General features: G+C 51.0%; 1 protein-coding gene across 5 annotated transcripts in view; it reads right to left on the bottom strand.

Annotated features, from left to right (window-relative positions):
- Positions 1–9,987: 9,987 nt before the first annotated feature.
- Positions 9,988–26,817, bottom strand: part of WIZ (WIZ zinc finger) — a 141,980-nt gene continuing 125,150 nt past the window's right edge. For 4 of the 5 annotated variants that reach the window (XM_024201953.2, XM_024201951.2, XM_024201952.3 and 1 more), the window contains 8 exons: positions 24,181–24,345; positions 21,542–22,048; positions 17,798–18,277; positions 15,413–15,949; positions 14,354–14,884; positions 12,617–13,060; positions 11,505–11,697; positions 9,988–10,894 (listed from right to left, as the gene is read on the bottom strand). In XM_024201953.2, the coding sequence (XP_024057721.2) occupies positions 10,738–10,894; positions 11,505–11,697; positions 12,617–13,060; positions 14,354–14,884; positions 15,413–15,949; positions 17,798–18,277; positions 21,542–22,048; positions 24,181–24,345 (3,014 nt within the window). In that variant the 3' untranslated portion in view covers positions 9,988–10,737. The remainder of the gene's footprint in view (positions 10,895–11,504; positions 11,698–12,616; positions 13,061–14,353; positions 14,885–15,412; positions 15,950–17,797; positions 18,278–21,541; positions 22,049–24,180; positions 24,346–26,817) is intronic. The other variant, XM_024201954.2, reaches the window with a different exon arrangement.

Raw genomic sequence — 26,817 nt, forward strand, 5'->3', positions numbered from 1 at the left:
TACCAGGGGAAAGGATTGGGCTCAGACTAAGAAGGAGTCTAATCTGTGAAAGAAGCTTATTGGAACATTTCTGAGGGTGAGATTTACCTGTATTCAGTTTCTTAAATGTATTAGGCTTAGACTTGTGTGTTTTATTTTATTTTGTTTGGTAACTTACGTTCTTCTGTCTGTTATTACTTGAAACCACTTAAATCCTACTTTTTATACTTAATAAAATCACCTTTGTTTATTAATTAACCCAGAGTAAGTGATTAATACCTGGGGGAGCAAACAGCTGTGCATATCTCTCTATCAGTGTTATAGTGGACAGACAATTTATGAATTTACGCTGTATAAGCTTTATACAGAGTAAAACAGATTTATTTGGGGTTTGGATCCCATTAGGAGCTGAGTGCTCGAGACAGGAATACCTGCTGAGTGGTTTTCCATTAAAGCCTGCAGGTTTAGGAGCGTGGCTCAGACCCTGGGTCTGTGTTACAGCAGACATAGCGTGTCTGGTTCAACAAGACAGGGTTCTGGAGTCCCAAGCTGGCAGGGAAAACAGGTCAGAGGTACTTTCAGCATGTCAGGTGACAGTCCCAAAGGGGTCTCTGTGACCAAACCTGTCACAGGCCTATTTCCGATTGTCCCTGAAATCATGCCTCTGGGCAGCGTTCCTCTGGGCCGCATCCACTGGCTCCCTGGATGCCTTCGAGGAGCAGTGGGTGCTGTCCAGCGTTCTCTGCTTGGTGTCCTCCTCTGTACCCCTGCTTTTGACTCTGTGACCCTCACTCCTGTCCCTATTTTTTCATTTGTTGTCCCCCACATTCAGTTGAGATCTGGGTCTGGTAGCTGCTCCCCTTAGGCTAGGAGGAGGGGCTCTTGGTTGTGGGTGGGCTTCCCCCAGAGCCTCAGTAGATGCAGCTGCATTGCTATTTTTACCATAAACTAGTGTGGGTATGTCTAGTTGAGCTGGAAATTACACCTCCAGCTCCCATATAGACCTACCCAATCACTCTGTGCAGTAATCCAATCACTCTGCAGCTCCAATTTTATTTCATACTGTAGCTGCTCTCACTCAAGCTAGACTAACTCCAGAGGAGTTGGTCTGAGTGAAGGCATAGTCTCAGAGAGCTCATTTATAAGCAGAGGGATGTTGAGTAGGAGGAGGAAAGTGAAAAGTGAGAGACTGAAGAAGCTCAGTTTATGTAACTTATCAAAGGTAAGAATGACTTGATCATAGTCTATAAGCACATCCAGGGGGATATTTCTGACAGAAGAGGGCAGACTGAAATGCAATAGCTGGGAGCTAAAGCTAGACAAATTTGTGCTAGAAATAAAATGCAAATGTCTAATAGGGAAGTGAATTAACCATTGGAATAACTAACCCCAGGATGGGGTGGATTCTGTATCACTTGGAGACTTTTAACCAATGACTAGATGTCATAGCTTAAACAGAAGTGATGGTAAATGACTGCATGGGCTTCACTGGCCTGTGCAAGGCAGGTCAGAGTAGATAATTATTATGCTTGCTTTTGGCCTTAAAATCGATGGCTATGAATTGTCAGCCTCAGGTGTTCAAAAATCATGAGTCAGCCAGAGCCACCTATGCTGCTGTCACCCAAAAGGCAAGGCCCTAGTGAGGTCCTGAGGAGGGAACGGTGCCCAACAGGATTGTCCTGTGTAAACATGCTCAGAGCAGGGGGCGCCTGACACAGCAGACCAGCCTGGTGTTGCATGAGGTTATGGCTATGGCCCAGCCTGGCTCATGGAGGGAGGAGCAGCCTCAGCCCCAAAACATGCCCCTTTGGGGTGGTGGGGGGCAGCCTTGCAGGTTTATATCATTGTTTGCAGGTAGGACTATGGCATGATTCATCATCCTCTGCTCAGCCTACCCTGATCCCTTGGTGAGCTACTCATTGACCCTGGGAAATGGACGCAGCCTCTGGAGAGGAAGGACAGCTGCTGTGATTTTGAGTGTGTGCGCACGTGTGCATACATGAACACCCTCCTGGGAAGAAGTACAGCCACTGTGAGCTTGTGTGTGTATGCATTTAAACAACTTGCTAACTTGGCCCCCAGGAGGACGGCATGATGCGATTCTGTGCACCCAGGCTAGCCTCACAACCCCCAGGTAGGCCATGTCTACACTTCACGTGTTGGACGACACAATTTATGTTGGTGTACAGGTGCCAAAGTTTTCATATGGCTTGTGTGCGTGCCTACTTGGCCGCTTGTGCCCGCACTGCATATACTCACTGGGTGTGCTTGTGTGTCTGCACAGTGTGGTGCACCACAGGTGAGTATCCCAGTGTGCCATGCACCACCATCTAGCGCAATGACTTTTGGGAAATTTTCATGTGTTGAGGGGTAGAAATGAGTTACACAGGAATCTAGGGGTCAAGTTCCCAGCATGCAACTTTTGCCTTCCCATAATGACATGCAGATCCCATAATTTTTGCACATTTAAAAAAAAAGATCCAACAAACCCACATAGCACTTTTCTGCCTCTCATCTCTGACAGAAGCTGGTAGCCTGAACAGCTCTGCACTGTTCTCATGAACATTGAAAATGCAGGCTGAGTGATCCTGTGGTATTCACAGACCCGCAGGAGGAACTGCAACAACATGGGCCATGACGATGTCTTCAAAGGCTGATTGCTAAGGGACATAGTGAAACCCATTCAAGGCTGGTGGTGGTAGAGCAGCTGCAGACGATGGAACACTGCGTCTGCACCTGTGAAATGAGCCCTGCCAGGTGGGAGCGCATCGTAATACAGGGTTGGGATGATGAGCAGCGGCTGCAGAACTCTTGGCTGCGAAAGGCCACATTCCTAGAACTGTGTGCTGAGCTCACCCCAACCCACCAGAATGAGCTGCACTGACAGTGGGGAAGTGAGCAGTGATCACACTCCGGAAGCTTGCAATGCCGGATTGCTACCGGTCAGCGGGAAATAATTGTGAACTTGGAAAATCCACTGTGGGGCTGCTGTGATGCAAGTGTGGAGGGCCTTTAATTGCCTCCTGCTATGCAGGACAAGGTGCAGGGCAACTTGGATGAATTTGTGGCAGTGGGGGTGATCGCTCATATATCCCTCATTTGGCCCCAACCCACCTTACCACAGAGTACATCAGCACAGAGGGCTGGTTTTCTATAGTTATGCAATCAGCAGTGATGCCTCATCAACATCAGTGTGACCTGGTCAGGGAAGGTGCATGATGCTCACATCTTTAAGAACACAGGACTGTTCAGAAAGCTGCAAGCAGGGGCTCTCTCCTCTCTCTCCCCCCCGTCCTCCCACGGTGAGTTATCATTGGAAATATTGAAATACCAGTAGTGATCCTGAAGCCCAACCTACCCCTGGCTCATGAAGCCATGCACCAGCCATCTTGATAGCACCAAGATACAACTACCAGCTTAGCAGGGGCAGAATGGGAATTGAATGCACTTTTGGCAGATTGATTGGACACTGATGGCGTTTACTCAGCAAACTGGATCTCCATGAGAAAAACATCCCAATGATTCTAGCTGCCTGTTGTGTCCTGCGTAATATTGGTGAGGCAAGGCAGGAAAAGTCGCTACCAGGGTGGAGGGCAGAGACACAGCAGCTGTCTGCTGAGTTTGAACAGCCAGACACAAGGGCCATTATGAGAGCGCAGCATGAAGTTATGTTGTTGAGTAAGGCTTTGAAAGAACACTTAAACAGCCAGCCATATTAATGTGCTGTGCTAGACTATTCTCTGGGCATGAAGCTTTGGGTGCTGGAAAGATTTGTGAGGTGCTTGCTGAAGATTTATAAATATTACACTGTTTTCCTGAACTCTGAATTATGCTGTGCTTAGAGTACATTTACCCATATGCCTGCGTGTTTTCTTACTGCTATGTGTTCTGAGGTGCTTTACCCTTACCTGTACTGGGGGTTTCGAGTACCGCTCTGCATTCAACAATATGTAGTGTGAACTAAGAAAGCAGATTTTACCACTCAAATTTCTATTATTTGAAAAATAAAAGAACAACCCCCCCCATCAAAACAATGTGCAGATAAAAATAGACAAACGTCTACCATAAATTAGCAGAACAAAACTTCAAAGTTGGAAAGGCACCAAACATTTTTGTCAGTTTCAGTGCACAAACAGAATCCCTTTTCACTACACATACACCAACCATGGTTCTCCCAGGTCATTGTATGTGAAGCTGTACTGTCCCCTGGCATAGGGTGGTAGGGGTAGGGAGCTGCTAAACTGGAGTTCTCCAAGGACTGCAATGGGTGGCGAGTCTGTGAATGTTTGACCTGTAGGTCAAGTGGAGTCTGCAGCATGTGTGTTTGCTGCCTGAGAAGCTCCATTATATCCTGGTATGTCTCCCTCTCCTTTTCCTGCTGGGGCTTCTGGGTCTTTCTCCATTGTCTCCTGATTTCTCTGTCCCACACCATGCCATTGCCATGTTGGCCCATCAGGCCTTTTATTCACAGTCCGATGCAACACTGGCTTGAAGGATCTTGCTGAATATGTCATCCCTAGTCCTCGTTTTTCTCCTCGTCAGGGTCAGGCATTCCGAGGCTGTGGAGGGGGCACCCCCAAGGCTGCAATGGATAAAACAGACAGATGTATCATTGGATTTACAGTCACAATGGAAAGTGGGAGTTTCAGAAGTCCCTTCCCTTATTCCCATTTAAAAAAAATAAGACATGCTTATTGACACTTCGCCTCTGCACAACACAGGCTCCAGCCCCAGCCATAGGGAGTATGGCCCATGAAGGGGAGGTGGAGATGGGAAAGGAGAAAGGCACTAAGAGTTTTGATTGTATTAAACAATAAAATGTTGGGCCCTGTTTCCATGGGTATGAGCATAGGGCACTGGCACTGAATATTGGCACTGTTGTCCACAGGTGGTGGTGATGTTAGCCGCTCTCTCACTCCTGAGGGTATCAAAGGCACAAGAAAGCAAGGCTGTTGCTGGTATCTTGAAGCTGCCCAGGCCCATATGCCACTAGCCTGTTTACTGCAATGGAGCCAGCTGAACTCATGTCTGAATGGCATGGGACAGAATCCTACTATGGAGGAGGAAATAAGGCTGCCATCCCATGAAACTTTCAGGAGAAGATTGCAAGAGGACCTCCATGGATGTTTCATTGAGCTCTCTCAGGAGGATGCAAAGAACATCCCTAAGTATATAAACAAACTGCTCCGCCTCCCTGCCTAACCCTATAGAAGAATGAACTGCACATGCCCACTACTCCTCTGTTGTTGCACTGCCGCCACTCTTGTACAAAGAAAACAATGAAAAGTCAATACCTATGTCTTGTTAATGTGGGGCTGGACTGGGTGCCACCATTACATTTAAACACTGCAAGAGAACATGCATGCACACACTTACCTGAGGTTCTTCTCCCCTCTTAGGGCTTGTCCATGCCCAGTTGGAGGGACTGGCTAGACTGCAGTGGAGTCTTGAACAGGTCCTGGCTCATGGCATAGCTGGACCACCAGCTGCCATGTCTCCCTGCTCACAGGAATGGTTTCTGTCTTGGTGTCTTTGGAGGTATCCACTGTGGTCTGTGGGGTGCTGGAGGGATCTCTGCCAAGTACGGCATGCCGCTTGTTTTAAAACTGGCAGCTCTGGGGCTCAGCGCCAGATTGATGGTTGGCCTCCCTGGCCATGGTATGCCTGCTGTTGTTCCTTTGCTTTCATGTGGCACTGCTGCTGATCCTTGTCATATGCCATCACCTGCATCCCCTGTGCAATCTGGTCATAGATGGCCACATTTCTACAGCTATTCTGTGGTTGTGCCCGCACAGCCTCTGCTCCCCGGAAGCCCAGGTGATCCCATATCTCCCGTCTCCTGCAGGCAGGAATGTGTCTAGTGCATGGAGCCGGCCTGGTCCATTGGAGAGTGGTGCTAGGCATGCACACCATGCTGGGCCATCAAGAAAAGGCATTTCAAAAACATGCAGGAGGCTTTAAAGGTGGGGGCGGGGCTGCCAGTCTCCATGACCCAGGTAGTGGCGTTTGCAATTGTGACCAAAGCAGTCACTGTCGCTGGGAATGGGGCATTGTGGGCCAGTTGCTGGAGGACTGTTGGGGTTGACATAGGCCAGGAAGTGTCTAGATTTGCAAAGCATCACACTCAGTATATTGATCATGACTCATGGCGGTTTAGGGAGGTGGTTTTACTGCATGGCTGCAGACACATACACAAATAGGGGGACACAAGGCACTTACAATGACCTAACAGTGTAGTGTAGCCCACTCCTCAGACTGAGGAAGAGGAAGTGCTCTATCTGCATTTGCCTAGGGCAGTGAATCAGGTACTCCCTCTTCCCCAGGAGCTGGAGGAGCACTGTGCACTGGCCACCCCGCATTGCCCATAGCTGTTTGCTTGCCTGCTGTTTGGCCTCTGGCAGGCTGGCCACACTCCAGAGCCAAACACACACATGGTCCGAGAGGAGATGTAAATCCTGTGGACGAGGCGCTTAGTGCCTCCTGGAGGGACCAGCTGGAAAACCTTCCAGGCAGATACTGCCAACAGGTTCAGAAACCAGGTTAACAGGAAACCCCGGACTGCATGTGGACCAGAAGGAGATTAGGGAGCCAGGGGACATGTGCAGTGCAGGTCTCATGAGGCCTCCAGTGGCAAAAGGGGCCGCAAGGACAGGAACAAAATGCACAGGTGCTTAAGCCACACCTTGGCATTTAGCTGGGAGGAACAAGTGCCTCATTGGCTACGTTCCAGTGCTAGCAATACCCCTGCCTGATAACAAATACGCTAAGGGTGGCAGGGGGGCAGCATATCACCTGGCCCTTGGACACCCTGTGGATCAGCCGAAACCCATGGCTCCAAGTGGCCATCTCTGTAGTCGGCTGGGGAGCAGCTTCACTGCAGGAGAAGGAAGGACTGTGCTACCCAGCCAGCTCCAGGAACAGAGGGATGCCGCTGGGAGAAGGAGCAGGCTATGGAGGCTTCAGAGTGACATATACAGGAGATGCTGTATTCTTGAGTCCCCACAAAGCATCATGGTGGCTGCAGAGCCTGAAGGGTCCCAGCCCTTGGATACAGAGGTGGGGCTGTGGCCATGTGACTTGGGGAGCAGGGAAAAGGATCATGACAAGGACAAGCCAATTCTGAAGAACAAGATTGACTTGTCCTCTCTATTAGTGCCCAATGACTGGAGCGGTGAGAGAACAGTGCATCGTGACTCATGGTGTGTGTGTGGGGGGTGTCCCCCTACCCCCTCAGATTTCTGCCAGGGTGAGAGTTGAGCTGAGCGTGGCTAAGGGGGATGTGCCTGGGAAAGTGCTCCCACTGGGGCCTGCTAGGAGGCGCCTGGAGAAGGAAAGAGAGATGCGGTGGCAGCGCAGCTCAGCCAGAGGGGTGTGAGTCCCGTCCCTTCCTCGCCCACAGGTGCTTGGGTGGTAGATGTCTGGAACCCACCCCAGCCTGCGCTGTGCCTGCAACAGGGAGGCAATGGGAGAAGTAAGTGGGGCAGGTGCTGTGAGAGGATTGGGGGCAAGGTGGTGCCAGCTTGGAAAGTGTGTGGGAGGCACCGGGGGATTGGGAAAAGACCAGAGGCAACATGTGGGGCGTAATGTGCCATCCCCCAACCTTTAAATTGTGACACCCCTCCATCAAGAGTTACAGGTCATCTCTGCTTGCACTATTCACCCCCTGCCACAGCTGCTTCCTTCAGCCTTTGCACCTAACCCCCTTCCCAGACGGAGGGTTGTCTTGGGCTTCTCCTGCCAAACTCCAGTGCATTTTCTGTGGCCCCTGTTGGGTCCCCTATGCCCTTGCTGCAGCAATGCAGTGAGATTCAAACTCTTCTCTGATTTTTTATCATCTCCACCCCTGCAGGACCTGGAGTCCGTCATACATTCCAGCCAGTGTGTGCAGCTGCATGGTGGGTTGTGTTGTGCAAGAGGCCTGGATTTTAATTGTTGAAAGCAAGTGAAGGGTAACCAGCGCACAGCTTGGTCTCTAACACTAAGTAGAAGCTGGCAATACAAAGCCCTGCATCAGCTGGCTGTGTTCTGAGAATGGGGCTCAGCAGGGAGAATTACGCAACCCCCCAAACACAACTGACTGGTCAATGTAAAGGTAACCAAAGGGTTTATTCAAATCCAACTCCTGCTGGGCCCAAAGTCACCCCTCTCCAAAGAGAGCAGCTGGACCAGGCCTGTGGAACACCGGGAGCAGGGAGGGAGGTAAGCTGCAAAGCTTCCTGGAGTTAAGTGCTCAAGGGTTCACTTTGACCAGCTGCCCCCAGGTAACACTCCACCTTTGCCCTGGCTCTATGAGGATTTTACACCTTTTTTCCAAGCATACACGTGGACTGGAGGTGGGAAATGCCTCAGGAGGCCGGCTCAGTTCACTTCCACTCAGGGACTCCACAGGGGATCAGAGAAATCAGACCTGACTTTTTTCTGCCCAACCCATTCCCCCAGAGCAGGAGGCAGCAGCGAGAAAACAGACATGGTTTCCTATAGCAGGTGAGATGAATCGACAATCCCAGCTATCAGCAGAATACAAGCTCCAGCTCAACTACAAGATACAGGAGACACTGGCTGAAATTCTCTAGCCTGTTCTGTATGGTGGGAGGGAGGCCTTGACCTTGATGAGATGCACAGAGGCTGAAGCTAGCATTCCTAGGGGCCCTTCTATAAGTTTCTGAGCTCCTTGCAACGTGGACAGGCCTTAGTTTTATGTTGCACGAACTCATGGAGAGTCTCCATGGATGGAACCTCATTGCTGGCTACCTTCGGACACCTGGGCAGCTCGGTTACCGTGTGAGTGGAAAGATTCAGTTTAAACTGGTGTTTAATGATTGATTTTTATGAGATTAGCTCTGTCTAGAAGACATGCTGTTATCTAGCTCCTACGAAAAATTCTACAGCTGGTCAGATCAGTCATAGCGATCACTCCTAGCATCAGAGTCTGTGAATTGAAATTGGTGCCTATCGCTGCAGTGAAGAAATGTGAATTACGGTTACACGGTGTTGCTGACTCTGGTTTGAGTTGCCTTCTGCAGTCGTTCCATTCTGAACCAGTAATGGGGGCGGTGGGGGAGATTTCCTGCTCGTGAAAAAATCTAAGATACTTGGAAAAACGTCTGCAGAAATTCCTAAAAGCGAATCTTCCCAAGCTGACTTCTTATGGTCAGTAAATAAAGAGGTAACAATTCATAGAAAACTCCCAGCTGGGTTTATCTATCAAAGCATCACAGAAGGAATTTTGCCTCTTAAATTGTGATGGCCCCCTGTGCAAACAACATCCGATTCCCCCTCCTTTCTGTCTGGATAATAGAAATGCACACACCGTAGGATGCTTGGCTTAGTTTCCAGAAGAGAAGTTTAATCTAATTTACATATTCCTAGGTACATTAATAACCAGAATATGCCCAATGAAAAAGTTAAAAGGTAAATTCCCTCCAAGCTCTGCTCAGCTTGGGATTCCAAATAAAAAGGAATGCTCGTTATTTCTACATAAAACTAGAGTTAAAAAAGTCGAGGTTCGATGCAGCTAGACATAAGAAGCAACAGCGAGCAGGGCTGTGTGGAGAACGTCCAGGTGCCCCTGGAGAGAGCTGGCGACCGCCACTGTTGCTGTTTTGGAGTCTGAATTGGCAGGAAAAGTGTTAGTAGCACTCAGCACTTCCCCAAAGAACCCTGGAAGCCCATGCCTGCTGTCACGCCTCCTGGGATAGACTTGGCTGGTATTTACACACCTGAACTCAGTCAGGAGGAGTTTACGCACCCACCCGTCAGACAGGTGGGGCGGGAGGTCGCACTGCGGAGATCTTAAGACATTCTACAATCAAAGGCTAGGAAAGGAAAGGAAGGCAGCGTGCAGCCTAAAGCTACCCCCTCCGGTAGTGTTGGATCACCGCCACGGGAAGCTAACAACAGGAACCCGCGGGGCACTGCACAATCTCAAGTGAAATGGTTAGGACAACAACCGGACAGCAAGAAGTTGTGGGGAGGGAAAGAATGAATGTAGACATTACGAGACGGGTGGAGGATCAGTAAATCCATGACTTGCCATTTAATGTGTGGGATGAAGTTGACCAATGATGTATTGTCTGGGGGAGGGGGATGGATAACATGCAGCGCAACCCAATAAGAATGGACTCTGACATCTACGTGAACTAAATTCATCGTCGTCTAAGGAATCGAATATACATTAACTCTAGGGCCATATACATAATTAACAATATTCACCATCACAGACAGAGTTGCTTTCTCCCCTCTCCCTATCTCGTTACAGATGGCCTGATGGACTGTCACGTTCACAATTCTCATAGAAACCTGAATCGCAACAGAGCAAACACGCACTCCCCTCTCTGGGACCAGAGTCTCTGGACTAATCTGCATTCATTAGCGGGAAAGAGGGATCCCCACATTCATCCCCTTTTGCAGGGAGCTCCCCTTCCTGGCTGGGAAAATGAGTCTCATTTCACACCCATCAGGATTCTGTGCAGCAGCCTCCTTGCCCACTTCATGGGAGCCCCAGGGGGTCCCATCTCCAGTCTGTCACGGTTGTCTCCCCCAGAAGAATGTCTTATGTCACGTAGTGCTCAACGCTGGCACTCCCATGCAATGCGAGTCAGCACAGGGGAAGCTGGGCTCCAGGAGGCTGCAGAGCCCAGCAGTAAGAATTTAGCTACCTCCCTTTGGTAACCGTCTGCAGCAGAGTCCTTCAGCGTGCGCCTTTGGAAACGTGCTCGTACAAGAGAGGGGCAGAGGGACGCCGGCCAGCGGGCTCCATTACTGAGCCTCAGTTATGGCCTGCACCTCGGGGGCCTCTGGCTCGCTGCGCAGGGGGTCGGCTTTGGAGAAATTCATTTCCAGGATGTGTCGCTGGAGATGTCGCACCCACTCCTCCTGGATGGAGAGAGGGCCCTGGAACTCCACCTCGCAGAACCTGCACCCAGGGGAGGGGAAGGGGGAACAATGTCAGACCCTGGATAAGACGCTCATTGAGTATTTCTATTATGGCTCCAGTTGGGACCAGCCCCGTTGTTCTGGGCACTGCAGCCCAACTCTAAGGAGCAAACAAATGGGGAGAGAGGATGCAGATGTGCACAGTGCATCGGAGGAGGTTGTTTAATTAACTGTCAAGACTTTGTATTGACTGTCAGGCATCCAGAGAAGCCAATCTCAGGGGAAGCAGCTACCACTGACCTCAGCACCACACAAAGACAGACATGGCCCTTTCTGGAAACCAAACGTTACCTTAAACTCCACACCTGGCAAATACTGGGAAGGACCTTAAAGGAAGAGGGGTCCCATAGCCAGGATTGGCTGTGGTTACACAGCATGAAAGGGCTCTAAGACTAAAGGCACTGATGGCAGGCTGAGGGCCAGCTGCTGGCATTAGGAATCACTGTGAAACGCTACACGTAGGTGGGGTCTCTCTGCATGTACTGCACAGTCACTGCCAGGAGTCCATGCCCTCAAAGAGACAGTGCTGTGGACTGGGTGCCATCCAGCACTCCGGATGGGGGAGCATGGATCCCTCTCTGCAGACATACCTGCACTTCAGGGTGTAGATGTTACCCACAAATTTCACCAAGGATGTCTGCGGAGGCCTGGGGACCAGCGAGGGCACTGGTCTCATCCTGGGTGGTGGCTGGCGAGCTTCCTCCATTTTCTGCTGGAAGTCGCTGGCCGCCTCCTCTCGGGAGAGGGGGGCCTCTGGGGGTTTGGCTTGTCTTCGTTCAAACTCTAGGACAGAAGAGGCATCTTCAGAACACAGCACCATTGGCAGGCACATGTCACCCAGGCTACAAGCTTGAGCTACAAGGGCCTACGATGCCTCCCCCCCCGGCTTCCCATCCAGGGGACTGGTCGTATGATCCCACCATGGGTGGCGTGTAATGGCTGGGGGGCATGGGGGAGAGGAAAGGCAGTGGCGGATTATTGCACTGGCCCATGGGGCCAGTGCCCAGGGGCCTCTGGCAATTTGGAGCCCCTGGAAAAATTTCCCCCCACCACGGCCTCAGGGCTGGAGGAGTTCTCACTCCCAGTGGTGGGGGCACAGAGCTTTTCCGGTCTCGGGGCTACCGGGAGCGAGGGGGGCAGAAAGGAGCGAGCGGGGGCGTGGCCTCGGGGGAAGAGGCGGAGTGGGGGTGGAATGGGGCTGCAGGGCTGAATGGCATGGGGTCATGGGGGGAGAGGCTCCAAGCTCAGAGCTCTGCCACTGTGGGGGGAGGAAAAGGCTCCAGGCTTGAAATTCTCTTCATCATGGTCCCGGCTGGGGCCAAGCGCTCAGGCCCCCCACCCAGGAGCCACAGGGGGGCTGAGAGCAGCAAGTGGGGGTGTGGCCTCGGCCAGAAGAGGCGGGGCAGAGGGCTAGCGTCCCCAAGGGGAAGCTTCACTTGCTGCCCATGGATCCCACCACCTCTCACCAACAGGAACTGTATCATCATGTGGTGGATTGGCTGGGGAGAGAGGACAGGAAACACAGGATGCCGACTGCCCACCTGTGGGCTCATCCTTCCCTCTCTGGGGGTAGTGCTCTGGACAAGGGTCTCCCAAGCTTTTCCAGCCCACAGCACCCCCAGAGAGACCCCAGGGTAAAGGTGTTTGCATGCTCCTGCTTGGCAGTGAGTTCAGGGGCAATAAGAGGCGGCTCCCGACTCACTGTTGATGTTCTGGCGATGCTCCTCCACCTTCACCAGTGACAGGGGAGAGGTGACCATGGGCCGCTCGCCACCCCCACCACTGCCCCTATCCAGGAGTTTGCTGGGCTCACTGTGCCCCATCTCGCCCACTAGGCTCTTGCTCATGAAGGGCATGGCGCCTGGCTGCAGGCCCAGGGGCAGCCTCTTCCCTGTGCTGTCCTGCTCCCGTGAGTGGGATGAGTTACGAAACTTCTTGGTGAAGGGCCGGCCCCCCTGGATGTAGCTGCGATAGGCTCCGGCCTTCTGGGGCCTGTGCTTGATCCACTCGCTCAGCGTTTCGATGGGTGAGCCGTTCACGCACCACTCAGTCACACCAAACTGCCGCAGATGAGCCCGAGCATGGCTGGCCAGTGCCTTGCGGTTCTCAAAGTAGAGGCCACAGAGCTCGCAGCAGGCTTCACTGGCTGGAGACAGAGAGAGCAGGGAGTGAAAGCTTGCAGAGGGCCTGGGAAGCAGCTGGCAGCCAGCAGGGCACCTCCCAGCAGCTGGAGCTGGAAGGCAGAGAAACACTGGGGTGCTAGGATCCAACAGGAAGGAGTTGCTTGGTCCCTGGCCCTCTCCCCAATCCTCCTCCTCCGCGGGGTCTGTCTGGGGTGGTGGGGGTGTGAGTGAGGGGGCAGCATTTCCATAGGCTGTGGAATCTGCTTTGGAGCTTACCCCTTACTGTCTGTAACCTACAAAATGGCTGGAACTATCTCGTGACCCAACTCCCCACAATCCTTTGCATCTGCAGAGGGCTGTGGGATGGAGTGGGCTGCATGAAGATTGTTGGCCATTCTGTAGGTCACAGACCACTACCCCAGGCTACCCGGTAGCGAATTGCATTACTTTGGTTATATGGTGTCCAGAGACCACTGGCAAAGGTCTTTGTAGTCCACTGAGAGCTGCAGGGGGCTTTCCAGGCCAGGCTGAGTAGGGAGGTGGCTAAACTAATCCTGCTGCCTGTGCCCTGAAGTGGTCTCACTGCTTGTTCAGCCAGCTCTCCCTGGATGCTGGTCTGCTCTGCAGCTGGGAGGCAGCGCGGGTAGCCGGACAGGTGCTAGCTCTGCTGAGGCTCGTTCTTACAGCAGTGTAGCCAGGAACAGCAAGGGGGGCAGCTCTGACTAGCCACCCGGCTACATACCAGGTGGTCTGGGCAGGTTTGTAGCCAGGTGCTAGTGCGAGCCATCGCCCATGCTACCCCAGCTCCACTGCTATTGTTAGCACTCTAGCTTCAGCAGAGCTAGTGCATCTACCTGGGCTGGGGAGCAGCCTCCCAGCTGCAGTATAGATGTACCTGGGGTAAGGGCTCAGAACAGCCTCTGGTACCAGACAAGTTGCTCTTATGACGTGGCAGGTTTGTGGCACCAGATCAGAGGCCCACAGCAGTGGACGCCCCAGTCCCTTTACGCTCTCTTGGTTTCTGGGAATGGGGCAGCAATGGAGGAGACAACAAAGCAGGAAGTCTCTCTGCTGGGAAGTGGGAAGGAAAGCGTTAACACCCCAGCAGGGTGCTACCTGTCCCCCTCTCCATGGGATACAGCTCAGCAGGGCTCTCCACTCACCCATCCCTCCCTATAGGATGGGGCCCTGGCATGGCACTCCACTGGGCCCTCTGTGAAGGGACCCAGCCCCTGCAGGGCTCTTTGCCTGTCTCCCCCGCCACAATGGAGCCCTGGCACAGCTCTCTGCCTGCCCCCGCCCCCACCCCCACTTACATGTGTGTGCCGGCTTGTCATGAGCCGCCTTGGCTTTGAAGGGCAGCTCGGTCTGGATGTAGGTCTTCTGCCTCACTTCACCATGGCCCCCAAGCCGCTCCTCCTGCAGCGGCCGCTTGGTGGAGAGTGGAGTCAGGAAGCCCCCATGGGATTTGCTGGTGAGTGGTGAGAGCGAGATCTCCCGACTCATGCTGGAACCACTGGGGCTGGGCTTCCCCGTCCTTCCACCCAGCGGGGAGAGGGACATGGCCTGCAGCATTTTCCCAGGGGACTTGAGGGCTGCACCTTCCTCTGCCATCGGCTTGGGGGGCTCAATGCTGGAAGTATGGGGCTCCTTCTTGATCATACAGGGCTTGGACTTCTTCTTGAGGATCTCCCGCAGCGTGTCGATGGGTGAGCCATTGACAGACCACTCGGTCACCCCCATCTGGCGCAGGTGGGACCGGGCATGGCTGGACAGCCCTTTCCGGTTCTCGAAGTACTCCCCACAGAACTCGCATCTGATATCCCTCACGGGGTCAGCACGGGAGGCTGCAGGGGGCAGAGACAGAGAAGGGAGTGCCTAGAATCCCCAGGCAGCATCCAGCCCCTGGAAGGCTCACTGGGCAGTGCAGACTGGCGCACTCCACCCCCGTCAACCTGCACGCCACAGAAGATCTAACAGCAAAGGCTGGCGAGCCACACCTCTGCTATTGCAGCCCTCTATCTCTGTAGCAAGGAGGCACCGGGACATCACGTAGATTAAACATAGCTGCTAATATTCTGCCGCATCTATCATGTGGCACCTGAGGATCTCAAACCACGCTACCAATACTGTCACCCACCCCACGAGAGAAGTGTGATCCCCAATTAACAGATCGGAAAACAACGTGCCTGAAGTGGCCAGTGGCCGAGCTGGGAACAGAACCCAGGAGTCCTGACTCCCAGTCCCCTGCTGTAGCCAAACACTGATTTGTTTCCCCCCCCCCCCCCCCCCAAGCTCTTGCCTATTATGGCAGGTGATCACTGAAGTCAAAGTCACCCCACCATGCTAGCAGGAGTGCTGCTGCTCACACTTACAGAGGTTCAGGGGGGACATCTCCTCCCGTGGAGACCAGGTCCTGTTGGATGGATGGGGCTCACCGTGGAGACTCCCAGACATCATCTCTCGCTTGATCTCCATTCTCATTTGGTCTTGTTTCAGTTTCTTCTGAAAAGAGGGAGAGGCCATCCCTGGAAACATCTTCCTGGCTGTTGGGGGAGGGGAGGAGGTAGGAGAGTGTCCCATGGGACTTCCTGGCTGCTGGATCTTTTTGGGCATGGAGGGCACGTGAATCTCTCCTGGGCTGTGAGGCTCCAGCGATCCCATGCTGCCGATGACGGTCTTGGTCATGGCTTTCTGCCCTGGGGCTGGTGGGTTTGTGGTGCCACCCCGGGGCTGAGCTCTGCGCTTGAGGATCTCCCGCAACGTGTCGATTGGGGAGCCGTTGACATACCACTCGGTCACCCCCATCTGGCGCAGGTGGGACCTGGCATGGCTGGACAGCCCCTTCCGGTTTTCGAAGTACTCCCCACAGAACTCGCACCTGATATCCCTCACGGGCTCCGGTCCAGAGGCTGAAACAAGGAGGGGAGACGTGCATTTACTGTAGCACCTGACAGGCGCAGCCCTATGCCACTGGGACACTAGCAAGATCATCCCCCCCAACCAGACAGCACAAAGCAAACACGCCATGCGCCAGAAGTCAGGACAATGGCAAAGCTGATCCCAGAACAAACTCAATGAAAGGAATCAAACCATCAAACGATCCCTGGGAAATGCGATAGGCAAGGGCAGTGCAGGGGAGGACAGAGCACACAGGGCAGGCTTTGATGGTGGGGCAGAGAGCAGGCACTCTCGGTGAGTCTAGACACAGCAACCGCAATGGCTGGAGGCCTAGGTAGGAGCTGTGATCCAGGAGGCCTGGGAGAATACAGTCATTTCAGTGTCTTCCTTTGTGTGCATGTCCTGCTTGCCCAAGGCTTGAGGTGGGTGTCTATGTGTGTTGGGTGCGGAGTAAAGGAAGGGGACCTGCAGGCATGCTAGAGCCCGGATGAAGACATACATTCCACGTTTGTTTGAATCTCCTTCCCACAGACACTGGAATGATCTGTCCAGTAAGCCCGGCAACCCAGGTTTGTATCGCGCACTGGCTTGCCGTCCACCAAGCAGCTAAACCAAATGTGGGGGTCCTTGTCATTTTTGGCTAATCAAAGTGCTGAGCACTCTTCCTTCAAATGCAATGTATCCTTAACCCCATCCCCTCTTGGCTTCTGCAGATCTGCCTGCGTGCAGCACGATCCAGGAAACCCTGATTTCTCAGTGTGTGCTTGGAAGGAGCAAGAGGAGTAACACGACGCAGTATATACTTTTTGCCACCAGAAGCAAGCTGCGGTCTGAGCCATGCAATCTCCTGGAGGTAAATGCTTAGCGGCGAGTGGGTGCAACTTACACATCGTCTTACAGGCTGCTTGAAAGGGGGAAAGCTTAGCAGCCAGTCAGCATTAAATCACCAGTTTATGGAGAAGAGAATGCACAAACCAGGCACAGTCACTGATCACCCCTCCCCATTTGAAGGCGAAAGCAGAACCTGCCTCCTTCTCTGCACCAAGGGGAGAATGGAAACAGACACCCCCCTCCCAGAATAGGGACCAGACTCAGGCCAAAGGCCTGATGAATGCTGGCCTGAAATGAAAGGACAAGAGAGGTTGATTCCCCCTCTGCCAAGGACAGACAGGGCAATTTCAACCCAAGATGAAAACACCCAGCACTGGGCTTTCTAGCAGGGTCCAGGCACTGAGTCACCATGACATACTGTACAGGTTAGGCCACCGAATACCCTAGAAAGTGCAGCAGTCCCTGTCTATCGAGCAGCACTGAGAGAGCTCAGCCTGCACAAGGCGACAGGCGTTCTGCAACATGAGAGCACCAAACAGCCTGGCCTCCCCTCCCTGATCTGGGTGGTCAAGCAGTCAGAACCCGTTTGACTCGAGGATTCCTGAATGGATGGTGCCCAAGCAGGTGCCTGGTGTTACCTTGGAAGGGAAGGGGCTGGGCTCTTTATCTACTCAGGACTGAGGTAGGAACGTGGTGTGTGTGCCTGGCTGAGGAAGGACACAGAAGCTGGCTCAGAAAGTGGTGTGAGAGAGCACTTTATGGGGAAAAGGAAAAGCAAAGGGCATGCGACCAAGAGCCGTTTATTCTCTGTCATTGCCCTGACACAGAACCCGGGAGTCCTGACTCCCAGTCCCCTGGGCCACACTCCATCCCAGCACTGGGAACAAAACCCAGGAGTCTTGATGCCCAGTTCCCTGCTTTAGCCAAACAATGGTGAAGGCTCGATAGGGAGTGGCATCAGGCCTTGCTTAATGTAAACAAGGGGGAGAGGAGGAGGGAAGAGGAGGCAGTGATGAGAGAGAACCTACAGAGGTTGAGTGGAGACATCCCAGCATCTGAAGCCCAGTACGCGCTGGAGGAAAGACCCTGTTTTCTTTGCAGATTGGCCTCAGCTGACAACCTGTGGGTTTGTGGCTTCAGTTTCTTGGATGGTGGAAGGGAGTGAGGTGAGAGGATCGCTGGCTGTTTGCCCAAAGGCCTTGGTGGAGGTGGTTGTTTCATGCCTGTTGCAGGTACGGCTGCTGTGCTCTTTGGGCTGGGTCTGTCCAAGCTCCCAGCCTCCACTAATGATTTTCTCTCACTAGGGAGGAGAGAGGAAAGACGGCTTTTGAAGTCTTCACTTTGGATGAGGTCATTTAAAACATCAATTGGAGAGCCTTTAGCATCTGGATCATTCACTCCCAGGTGTCTCAGGTGGGCTCTAGCATGACTCGATAACCCCTTTCTGGTTTCAAACCAGGCACCACATAACTGGCAGTCAATTTCTTTGCCCGAGTCACTATCTACAGCTGCGGAAAGAAAACACATCGATCATAATACATACGGTCACTGAGGAGAATGTCTTTCAAGCACCAGTTACAACCCAAAAGGGACTTGGTTCAAGTGGCCTGGGTTGTCTCTCCAGCGAAGAGGTTATATGCTGCGTTCTCTAGAGATTTTAAACAGGCAGCCCTAAAGGAAAGGTAAATTATCACGCTGGCCCAGGCAGCACTGCTGCCGCTCCCTGACCGTTATGCTGGAATTCCATCAGAAACCTTGACTTTCAGGGCTTCTCCATCATTTCTGTGTCTCCATTTACATGTGCCAAACAGCTTTAGAAAGTGGTAGCCAAAGGCTGTGCATAGTAATCAGGGATCAACATTTTATTTTGTGTTCGCTGGCCCAGGAGCAGCCTCTGGAGAATGTTACTGTTCCCGAAAACCTGTGTGTTGCTCCTCCAGCTAAGCAGTCCTTCCCACATTACTTCAATAGCCAATAGCCCATGAATCGCTAAATTTAGAGATTAGCGCTTTACACCATTTGAAAGCTGGAACTCCAAAGTGTCAGATGGCATAAGGCTCTAGTTTCAGCTTTAGCTGACCCCAGTGGTACCAGCTGCTACAGCCAGGTCAGATTTAACGTTGGAAAAAGCAAGAAGATAATCAGACTGGAGTGATTTTAAAGTCCAATATTTTGCGACAGGATGGGACTAAAAACAAAGCTTTAGTGTAAGTGCTAAATGCCTGGTGTTCCCTAGCCCCAGTTCTTTGCAATACCAAACCGTAAAACCATACTGGACACACAGGCTCCTCACGCTAGCTGTGCTCCTTTGACACTGAACACAACCAGCTCCAGAGCATTCTCCTTCCCCATCCCTGCTAAGCAGCAAGGAACATCTCAGACCTAATTTTAAACATGATCTGATTTTAAAAGGGATTTCATTTTAGAAAGTTGGTGACTTCCACAAGGCCATGAATGGCAAGGCTATCCCACAGGTGGCACCAAGAGATTAACGAGGGCTGGGACTTTCTGAGGGAAAGAGCCCTCACTTGAACAACTAAGAGTGAAGACTGGAATGTTGTTACTGAGCACATGCAGAAATGGTGCATTGATCATTACAAGCTCACAAAGTTCATGCACATTTCTGCAGAAAAACTGCCATATGTGCTTATAGTGGCAGTCTCTTCCATGCAAGTCTATGAATGTCAAGCAAGCACGTAAGATGGCCGGTAATGGCAAGCCTCTTGATTTGAAATCTGCACTCAGGTATATGGCTGGCTATTCTCTAGATTGCCCAGCCAGACCCCAGCAGCCTAGGTGAAGGTTAACACAGGGGCCCTAATATCAATGGGAGCACTGCCCACTGCTGTCTCAGTAACTTGGATAACTGAGAAGTCTAGGCCTGGTCGTCGTAACTGGGCTAAGGAAGATTGGGACATGAGGATGCCAGGGCATGAGACAGTCAGAGAAACATGTCAAGCGGACAGTCACTTTCCCAACTGTTTCTTTCAGCAGAATAAGAGCAGCAGAATCATCCACATCTAATCAGCCTGGATTCAGGGCTTTAGTGCTCAGGCAAACTAGGCTGTGGAAGAGTTCATTAAGTGATACATAAAGGTCAGTCACCCATTTGGAATGACACAAACCTTGATGAACAATAGAAAGGGGGACTGGGACATGGAACTGTTCGTCTGCAGGGGCCTGGGTAGGATGGCTGGTCTGTGAAAGTCCAGATCCAAATGGACGATAGACAAGACACATCAGCACAAGGAGGACTGATTGCCACCTCGCTGCAGAGGGTGAGGACTGGATGTGCCACAGAGGCCAAACTCCCTTTAGTGCCAGAGAAGGTCGCTCCAGGTCATTCCCGGGACCCTGGGGAAAGGGGAGTATGCAACAGCTTGTGCTGCTCTGGTTCACTTCCATAGAGAGAGGAGTTCAGTCTAGTCCTGTCAGATCAAAACTAATGTTACTTGAAAAGTAACAGAAGTCAGGCTCTAAACCATACTCTGCTGAGCTTAGCTATGGCAGCATTTACAGTGTGTAAAACCATGGGCTGCCCTGACGCAGGGGATCTAGCAAGGAGTGGAGTGCATGTGCTGGAGGAGAGTGGGTAATTCGTTGTGTGTATTTAGGACTATTTCCAGTTGCCAATTCCACAAGCAGTCAGCACCCGACACCTCACCTCTCACTCAGGGTTAACAGACACTGAACTGCTGCAGCCCAGTTTGGACAAGAGCTGCTGAGAAAAATCCACCTGTGCTTTCTATGCAGAACTGAAGAGTCTTCTCAGAACTCAACCACGCCGCGTTGAACAGTCGCTGCACTGACTCAGTCTGGTTTACGGGGTGTCTCAGCTCAGATGTTGTAGAAAAGGAAAGCTAGTTGGTTGGCAAACTAGTTCAGACTAGGATTCCTCCCTGACTGGCTGTTGTACCCAGAATGCCCTTTGCTTCCCAACAGACACAAGGCACTGCAGGGAACAGTTATACAGAGTCTAGGAACAAAGTTGGAAGGCAGCAAGTGGCATCTTACAGGAGGGTGCCCTCTAGGAACTCCCCTAGGACTCCCCTCCAGGAATAAGTGGGGTCAGGTGCACGGCTGATAGACTTGCTTAGCCCCCAGAACAGGCCTGGGGAGATGGCTGCTGCACACACGGAGAGAAACAGCAAGATGGACGACCAATTTGGCTGCCCTGGTACAAACACACAGCAAAAGCAGCAGGGGGTCTTTGAGGAGGCGGCCTGCTCCACTTATCTGGCTGGAGAGAAATGTGGTAGGAGCTGGGGGAGCAGTGGAAAGCTCCAGGTGGAGCAGGGGCACTTACTTTACCCAGATTTGTTTGGGCAGGGGAGGAGAGAAGGGCGGGGGAGGAGACCCTCACCAGCTAAATCAGAAACAGATGACAATCTCCTCCCACAATGAGCTATGAGTAGCACTTATCCTCCAGAGACCGGAAAGGAGCCACACGCTTGTCAGAAAGACACACGGAATGCAGTCCAGGACCAAGTTGGGACTCACTGCCCTGTGGATGTTTGCAAGGTGTATCCAGATGAGACGGCAGCAGCCCCTGTGGGACCTCGCTGGAAAACTGCTGACAGCTACACTGAGTCCCACCCATGGCTGAAAGCCAGGAAAGCCCCGCACCCATTCTCCCCACATGACAGCGAAGGGATGCCTTGTAGCAGGTTACCCAACAAGATAGCAGCATCGAGTTTTGGTCAGCAAGTTCCCACACACTCAGCTCTCCTGCCACATATCTAGTGGGAAACACCAAAGGTAAAGAGACTCACTTAGATTTAAGGGCCCTTCCTCCTCGGGCTGCGGCCACTGTGCTTTTGGAGAGCTCTGCAGAGGGCTCAGGGGCAACTTGGGGGTCTTGTCCTCGGGGTGTTTCGGAGGGGGAGATCCTGAGAGCGTGGGTGGCACTTTCTTGAGGAGTGGGGATCCTGGCTGTGAAAGGCTCTTTGAGGAGAAGCCTGGTGGGGACTTGATCGCTTTGTTCACAGGGGGATCTGGCAAGCGGTCGCCTGTCTTGCTGAGAGACAGCAGTGTTGGCCGTGGGGAGCTGCCTGTCCCTTCTTTGGGGGAGCTGGATTTTTTGCTGAGCGTTGGGGACATTGGGCTGCTGTCAGGTTTGCCCTTTTGCTTCATCAGTTCATAGAGCAAGTCGATGGGAGCTCCGCTGCTCTCGGACTCTGCCACGCCAAGCTGCCGAAGGTGAGAGCGAGCGTGGCTGGACAGGCCTTTGCGGGTCTCAAAGCAGGCGCCACAGACCTCGCATGTTGTGAGGTTTTGAGCTGAAAAAGAAGAGCAGCTGTTAGTGAGTCACAGAGCTTCACAAGATGCAGCGCACAATCCCTGCATGGCTCATGCTGGGTGCCCTTGTCCTCAGCGCCCGGAAGCAGCCCCCCAGCCCAAAGTGCAATTCTAAACTACTTTAACTCCCAAGACTACTTATGCAAATGTAGCTATTTTTCCTGCTGCCTTGTCGCCACCTATCAGAACCCTGCACTGTGAGCACTCAGGGACAGGGACTGCCTTCGATCCACTTGTCTGCAGAGTGCCTAGCACATTAAGGCCCTAACCAAGGCCTCTGGGTATCAATGCAACCACCAGCAATAAACTGGGAGAAGCTGGGGATGAGGGGGAAGCAGACAAGTCAGGTATGAGTCTAGTGTGATACAGCAGAAAAAGGACAACAGATCTGGGCCATCCCGCTACAGCTGTTAACTTTGCTGCTCACCTTGCCCTCCTTTCCCCCTCACAGTTTGTTATTCTTTCATTGTATGGCTTCTAGGTTATACTATAATTCTCAGGCCAGGGACCATGGGTAACATTTTCAGAAGCACCCATATTCCTTTTCAAAATGGTACCCAGGGGTTTCTGCTGCCTGTACAGTGCCTGGCCCACTCTGGGACCTACAATAAAGGATATGGTGCAAACTAAGCTGGCACATTGTGTACATTTCTAGGCATCTCATTATCAGCAAACCCACAAACTGGAAGAAACCAAGGGGCTGGAGAGACTCAGTTATGAGGTCAGACTGAGACTGTTTAAGTTAGCCCTAACAAGGACAGAGAAGGGACATACCTGCCTAAAGACATCTGAAAGGTGCAAACACCCAGGACAGAGAGGAATCATTTACACAGCTATTTGGGAGTGTAACTAAACCAGTCTCTTCCAGTAAGGGCAGAATTCAGGACAGACACCAGGAAAAGCTTCCTGATCACGCAACCTTCTACTTATGCTGAATCATCTGCTATGGAAGGTACTGGACAAACCCACATTTGGGGTACTGAAGGTATCATGGGAACTATCCAGCGTGGCAGTAGAGTGGAACAGATAGTCTAAGAGGCCATGTAATGCTCCATCACGATGCGTGTTGTTTGGCAAATTGTCCATGACTGCTCTGATCACAATAAGGTGCTGTAGTCTGGGACCTTTAGCCTGCAGAGCCACACTAGAGTACTAAGAACAAGGGTGGCAATAGTCCCCTCCAATTTATTCATATTCGAGCCAGCCCTTCAGCTCATGGCAAGTTGCCAACATGACTCCTCACCACAGCAACATGTGAGCACTGCCCTGCTCCAACAGGACCATCTTTCATTCTATCATCCCACGGACCGAATAGGCACAGAGGCCTGGCCTGCCAGCTCCATTCCTTTCCTTTCTCAGTTTTGAATGAAGAGAGATTGCAATAGAAGAGCCCAATGGTGCTAATCCAGTGATTTTAAGAGCGATTACTTGAAAACTCCACCTGTTGCCCAAGGCAGACTAACACCACAGCGTCTCTTTCTGCCAAGTTATGATGAGGATGGAAGAAGTTTGAACTGCAAGTACCTTCCCACATCAATGACAATTCCCCATAATTCTAGGCAACAGGGAAACAGCCAAGAGCAAGGAGTTTTCATTTATTTTTAACATGACTTGCTGTCTATTAAATCACAAACAGGTAAGAATAAAAGCAGGAATGTGGGGTCTGGATAATCAGGAACAGAAGCCAATAAAGGCCTTGTCTGGTTCTTAATCCTTGGAGCAGAGACCATCCTTCTTAAAGTTTTGGAAAGTGACTGGCACGCAGTGGGTGCGATCACCAATAAATCATGATAATCGAGTTCTTCCTTTACGGATATCTTCCCATTTTGTCACGCCCACTGGCTTGCTATTGTAGGGCCACTCTTGTGTGCTTGTTCATAACTGCAAGATGCCCTGTAAGTGATGGACTTGGGCAATAATTTGTTCATGTAGGGAATAAAAAAAAGCTTATTTTTTTCCAATGAAAATGACATGCAACAAAGAACAACAAAACACGGCTCCCAGGATTCCTCTGAAATAGCTGAGGAAAGTGCCTCCCCCTCAGCAGGAGAGGCTAGCTGCTACGGAGCCAAATTACAGAATGAAGTTGAGCCATAATCTGAAAAGCACTCACTTTTGGAATCCTGGGAGTCAGGCTTGTTTCCAGGAGCTTCGGGAGACAGTTTGGTCCCTATTCTGTTTGGAGTTTGATCCAATTGCCCGGCTGGAGTACTCTTCTTTGGGATGGGTGGTGACCCCACTTCCATGGCAACCATTTCTTCCTCCTCAGAGGCCATAACTGCCAGGGAGAGAAGGAAACATTCAGCCCGAGCTGTAAACAGTAAAGCATTAATGAAACTCACTCAAGGGGAGCAGTGAATAAAGGTTAAACCATTCCACATTTGATTAAAATGTCCTACAAGTTACTCATTAGCTCCATGTTATCAGCCAGGCACCAAGAATGGAAGTGAAAAAATATCCCAGTCAATACTATCTATTAATGGAAAAACAAGTTTTTAATAGGTAGGTTTACAGCAAACAGATGCTTTTGGACCTGGGTCATTAAGAGAATAGGAACTATAGCTCACAGATGCAAATGCAGGGGTTAAGTCATCACTGCACTGGAATATACAGAAATTCTCAGTGTAAGCTTCCCGTGCTATCAGCAGTGACTCAGGGAACAAAGAGTGGTATGAAATGATGGTATTCGTCACACAGCGCAAAACACATTCCATATCTTCTTGTCTCTAGACTGATAGGACCAATGAGCCTCAGCCATGGATCAGGACACCACTGAGCCTGGCATCGTACAAACACAAAACAAAAAGAGGGTCCCTGACCATTTCTCTGCAGCTAGTGAGTTGTTAGTTTACAGAGCATCACTGATGTCCATAGAGTTTTACTGTCAAGCCAATAGGTCCTGGCCCTGAGGAAATTACAATCTTGCCAACACTTCCTACCGTGTGTAGCATTTACTATCAGGACATCAATGGGACTGTTCATAGCGCAAGGACTATGCTTAGTAGTGTTTACATTACCAGGTTAAAAGAACAGGAGTACTTGTGGCACCTTAGAGACTAACAAATTTATTTGAGCATAAGCTTTCATGGGCTACAGCCCACTTCATCGGATGCATGTAGTGGAAAATACAGTAGGAAGATATACACACACACACACACACACACACACAGAACATGAAACAATGGGTGTTACTATACACACTATAAGGAGAGTGATCAGTTAAGTTGAGCTTTTATTAGCAGGAGAGAAAAAAAACTGTTTGTAGTGGTAATGAAAATGGCCCATTTGCAGCAATTGACAAGGAGATATGAGGAACTGGGGGGAGGGGCGGGGGGAGAATAAGCATGGGGAAATAGTTTTACTTTGTGTAATGGCCCATCCACTCCCAGTCTTTGTTCAAGCCTAATTTAATGGTGTCCAATTTGCAAATTAATTCCAATTCAGCAGTCTCTCGTTGGAGTCTGTTTTTGAAGTTATTTTGTTGTAATATTGCGACTTTTGGGTCTGTAATCGAGTGGCCAGGGAGATTGAAGTGTTCTCCAACTGGTTTTTGAATGTTATAATTCTTGACATCTGATTTGTGTCCATTTATTCTTTTACGTAGAGACTGTCCGGTTTGGCCAATGTACATGGCAGAGGGGCATTGCTGGCACATGATGGCATATATCACATTGGTAGATGTGCAGGTGAACGAGCCTCTGATAGTGTGGCTGATGTGATTAGGTCCTATGATGGTGTCCCGAATAGATATGTGGACAGAGTTGGCAACGGGCTTTGTTGCAAGGATAAGTTCCTGGGTTAGTGTTTTTGTTGTGTGGTTGCTGGTGAGTATTTGCTTCAGGTTTGGGGGCTGTCTGTAAGCAAGGACTGGCCTGTCTCCCAAGATCTGTGAGAGTGAGGGATCGCCCTTCAGGATAGGTTGTAGATCCTTGATGATGCGCTGGAGAGGTTTTAGTTGGGGGCTGAAGGTGATGGCTAGTGGCGTTCTGTGTCTATTACCAGGTTAGAAGGCTAAAGGCACAAGAAGTGACAATAGACCACAGGGAAGAGAGAACACAATGGGATTGGTACATTGCTTCTGGGAGAGCATTAATTATGGACAGTTGGACTGTTTATGTTGTGTTTGTAATGTTTGTTTTATTTTCATTGAGAGCCAGCAGGATAGGGGAAGCACCCAGTGGCACAACTGAGATTACGGATAGCAAGCTGGATCAAAAAAGTTTTGAAGGGGTATTTGAATGGAAGGGTGCCTGGAACCATGGGACAGAGGCACAGAGATCAGTGGAATCCCAAATTGGAGCAGACAGAAAATATTAAAGATGACATGAACAGACAGGGCAACAGGAAATCTCCAAAATAAAATGTGGGAAGTTTATAAAAATCACTTTTATTTTACCTACTTCTAGAAACCATAAAACAAAACAAAAACTTAACTTAATGGTCATTTAGAGAAAAACTGCACTGTAACACAAAAAGGAATTTGTAGCAATGTGTCCAACTACAGGGGAGTAAGCCACTGCTCTTTAAAATGCCTTAAATATTAAATGTGTTGTTTGGAGTGTTGTAGCCCAGGATATCAGAGAGACATGGTGGGTGAGGTAATATTTTTATTGGACCAATTTCTGTTGGTGAAAGAGACCAGCTTTTGAGCTTAAGAAACGCCCTGTGTGTGCTCAAAAGCTGGTCTCTTTCACCAACAAAAGTTGGTCCAATAAAAGTTATTCCCTTGTCTCTTAAATATTAAACAATA

The sequence above is a fragment of the Terrapene carolina genome, unplaced genomic scaffold (genome assembly GCF_002925995.2).
Source record: "Terrapene carolina triunguis isolate 2854851 unplaced genomic scaffold, T_m_triunguis-2.0 Scaffold746, whole genome shotgun sequence".
Lineage (NCBI taxonomy): Eukaryota > Metazoa > Chordata > Testudines > Emydidae > Terrapene > Terrapene triunguis.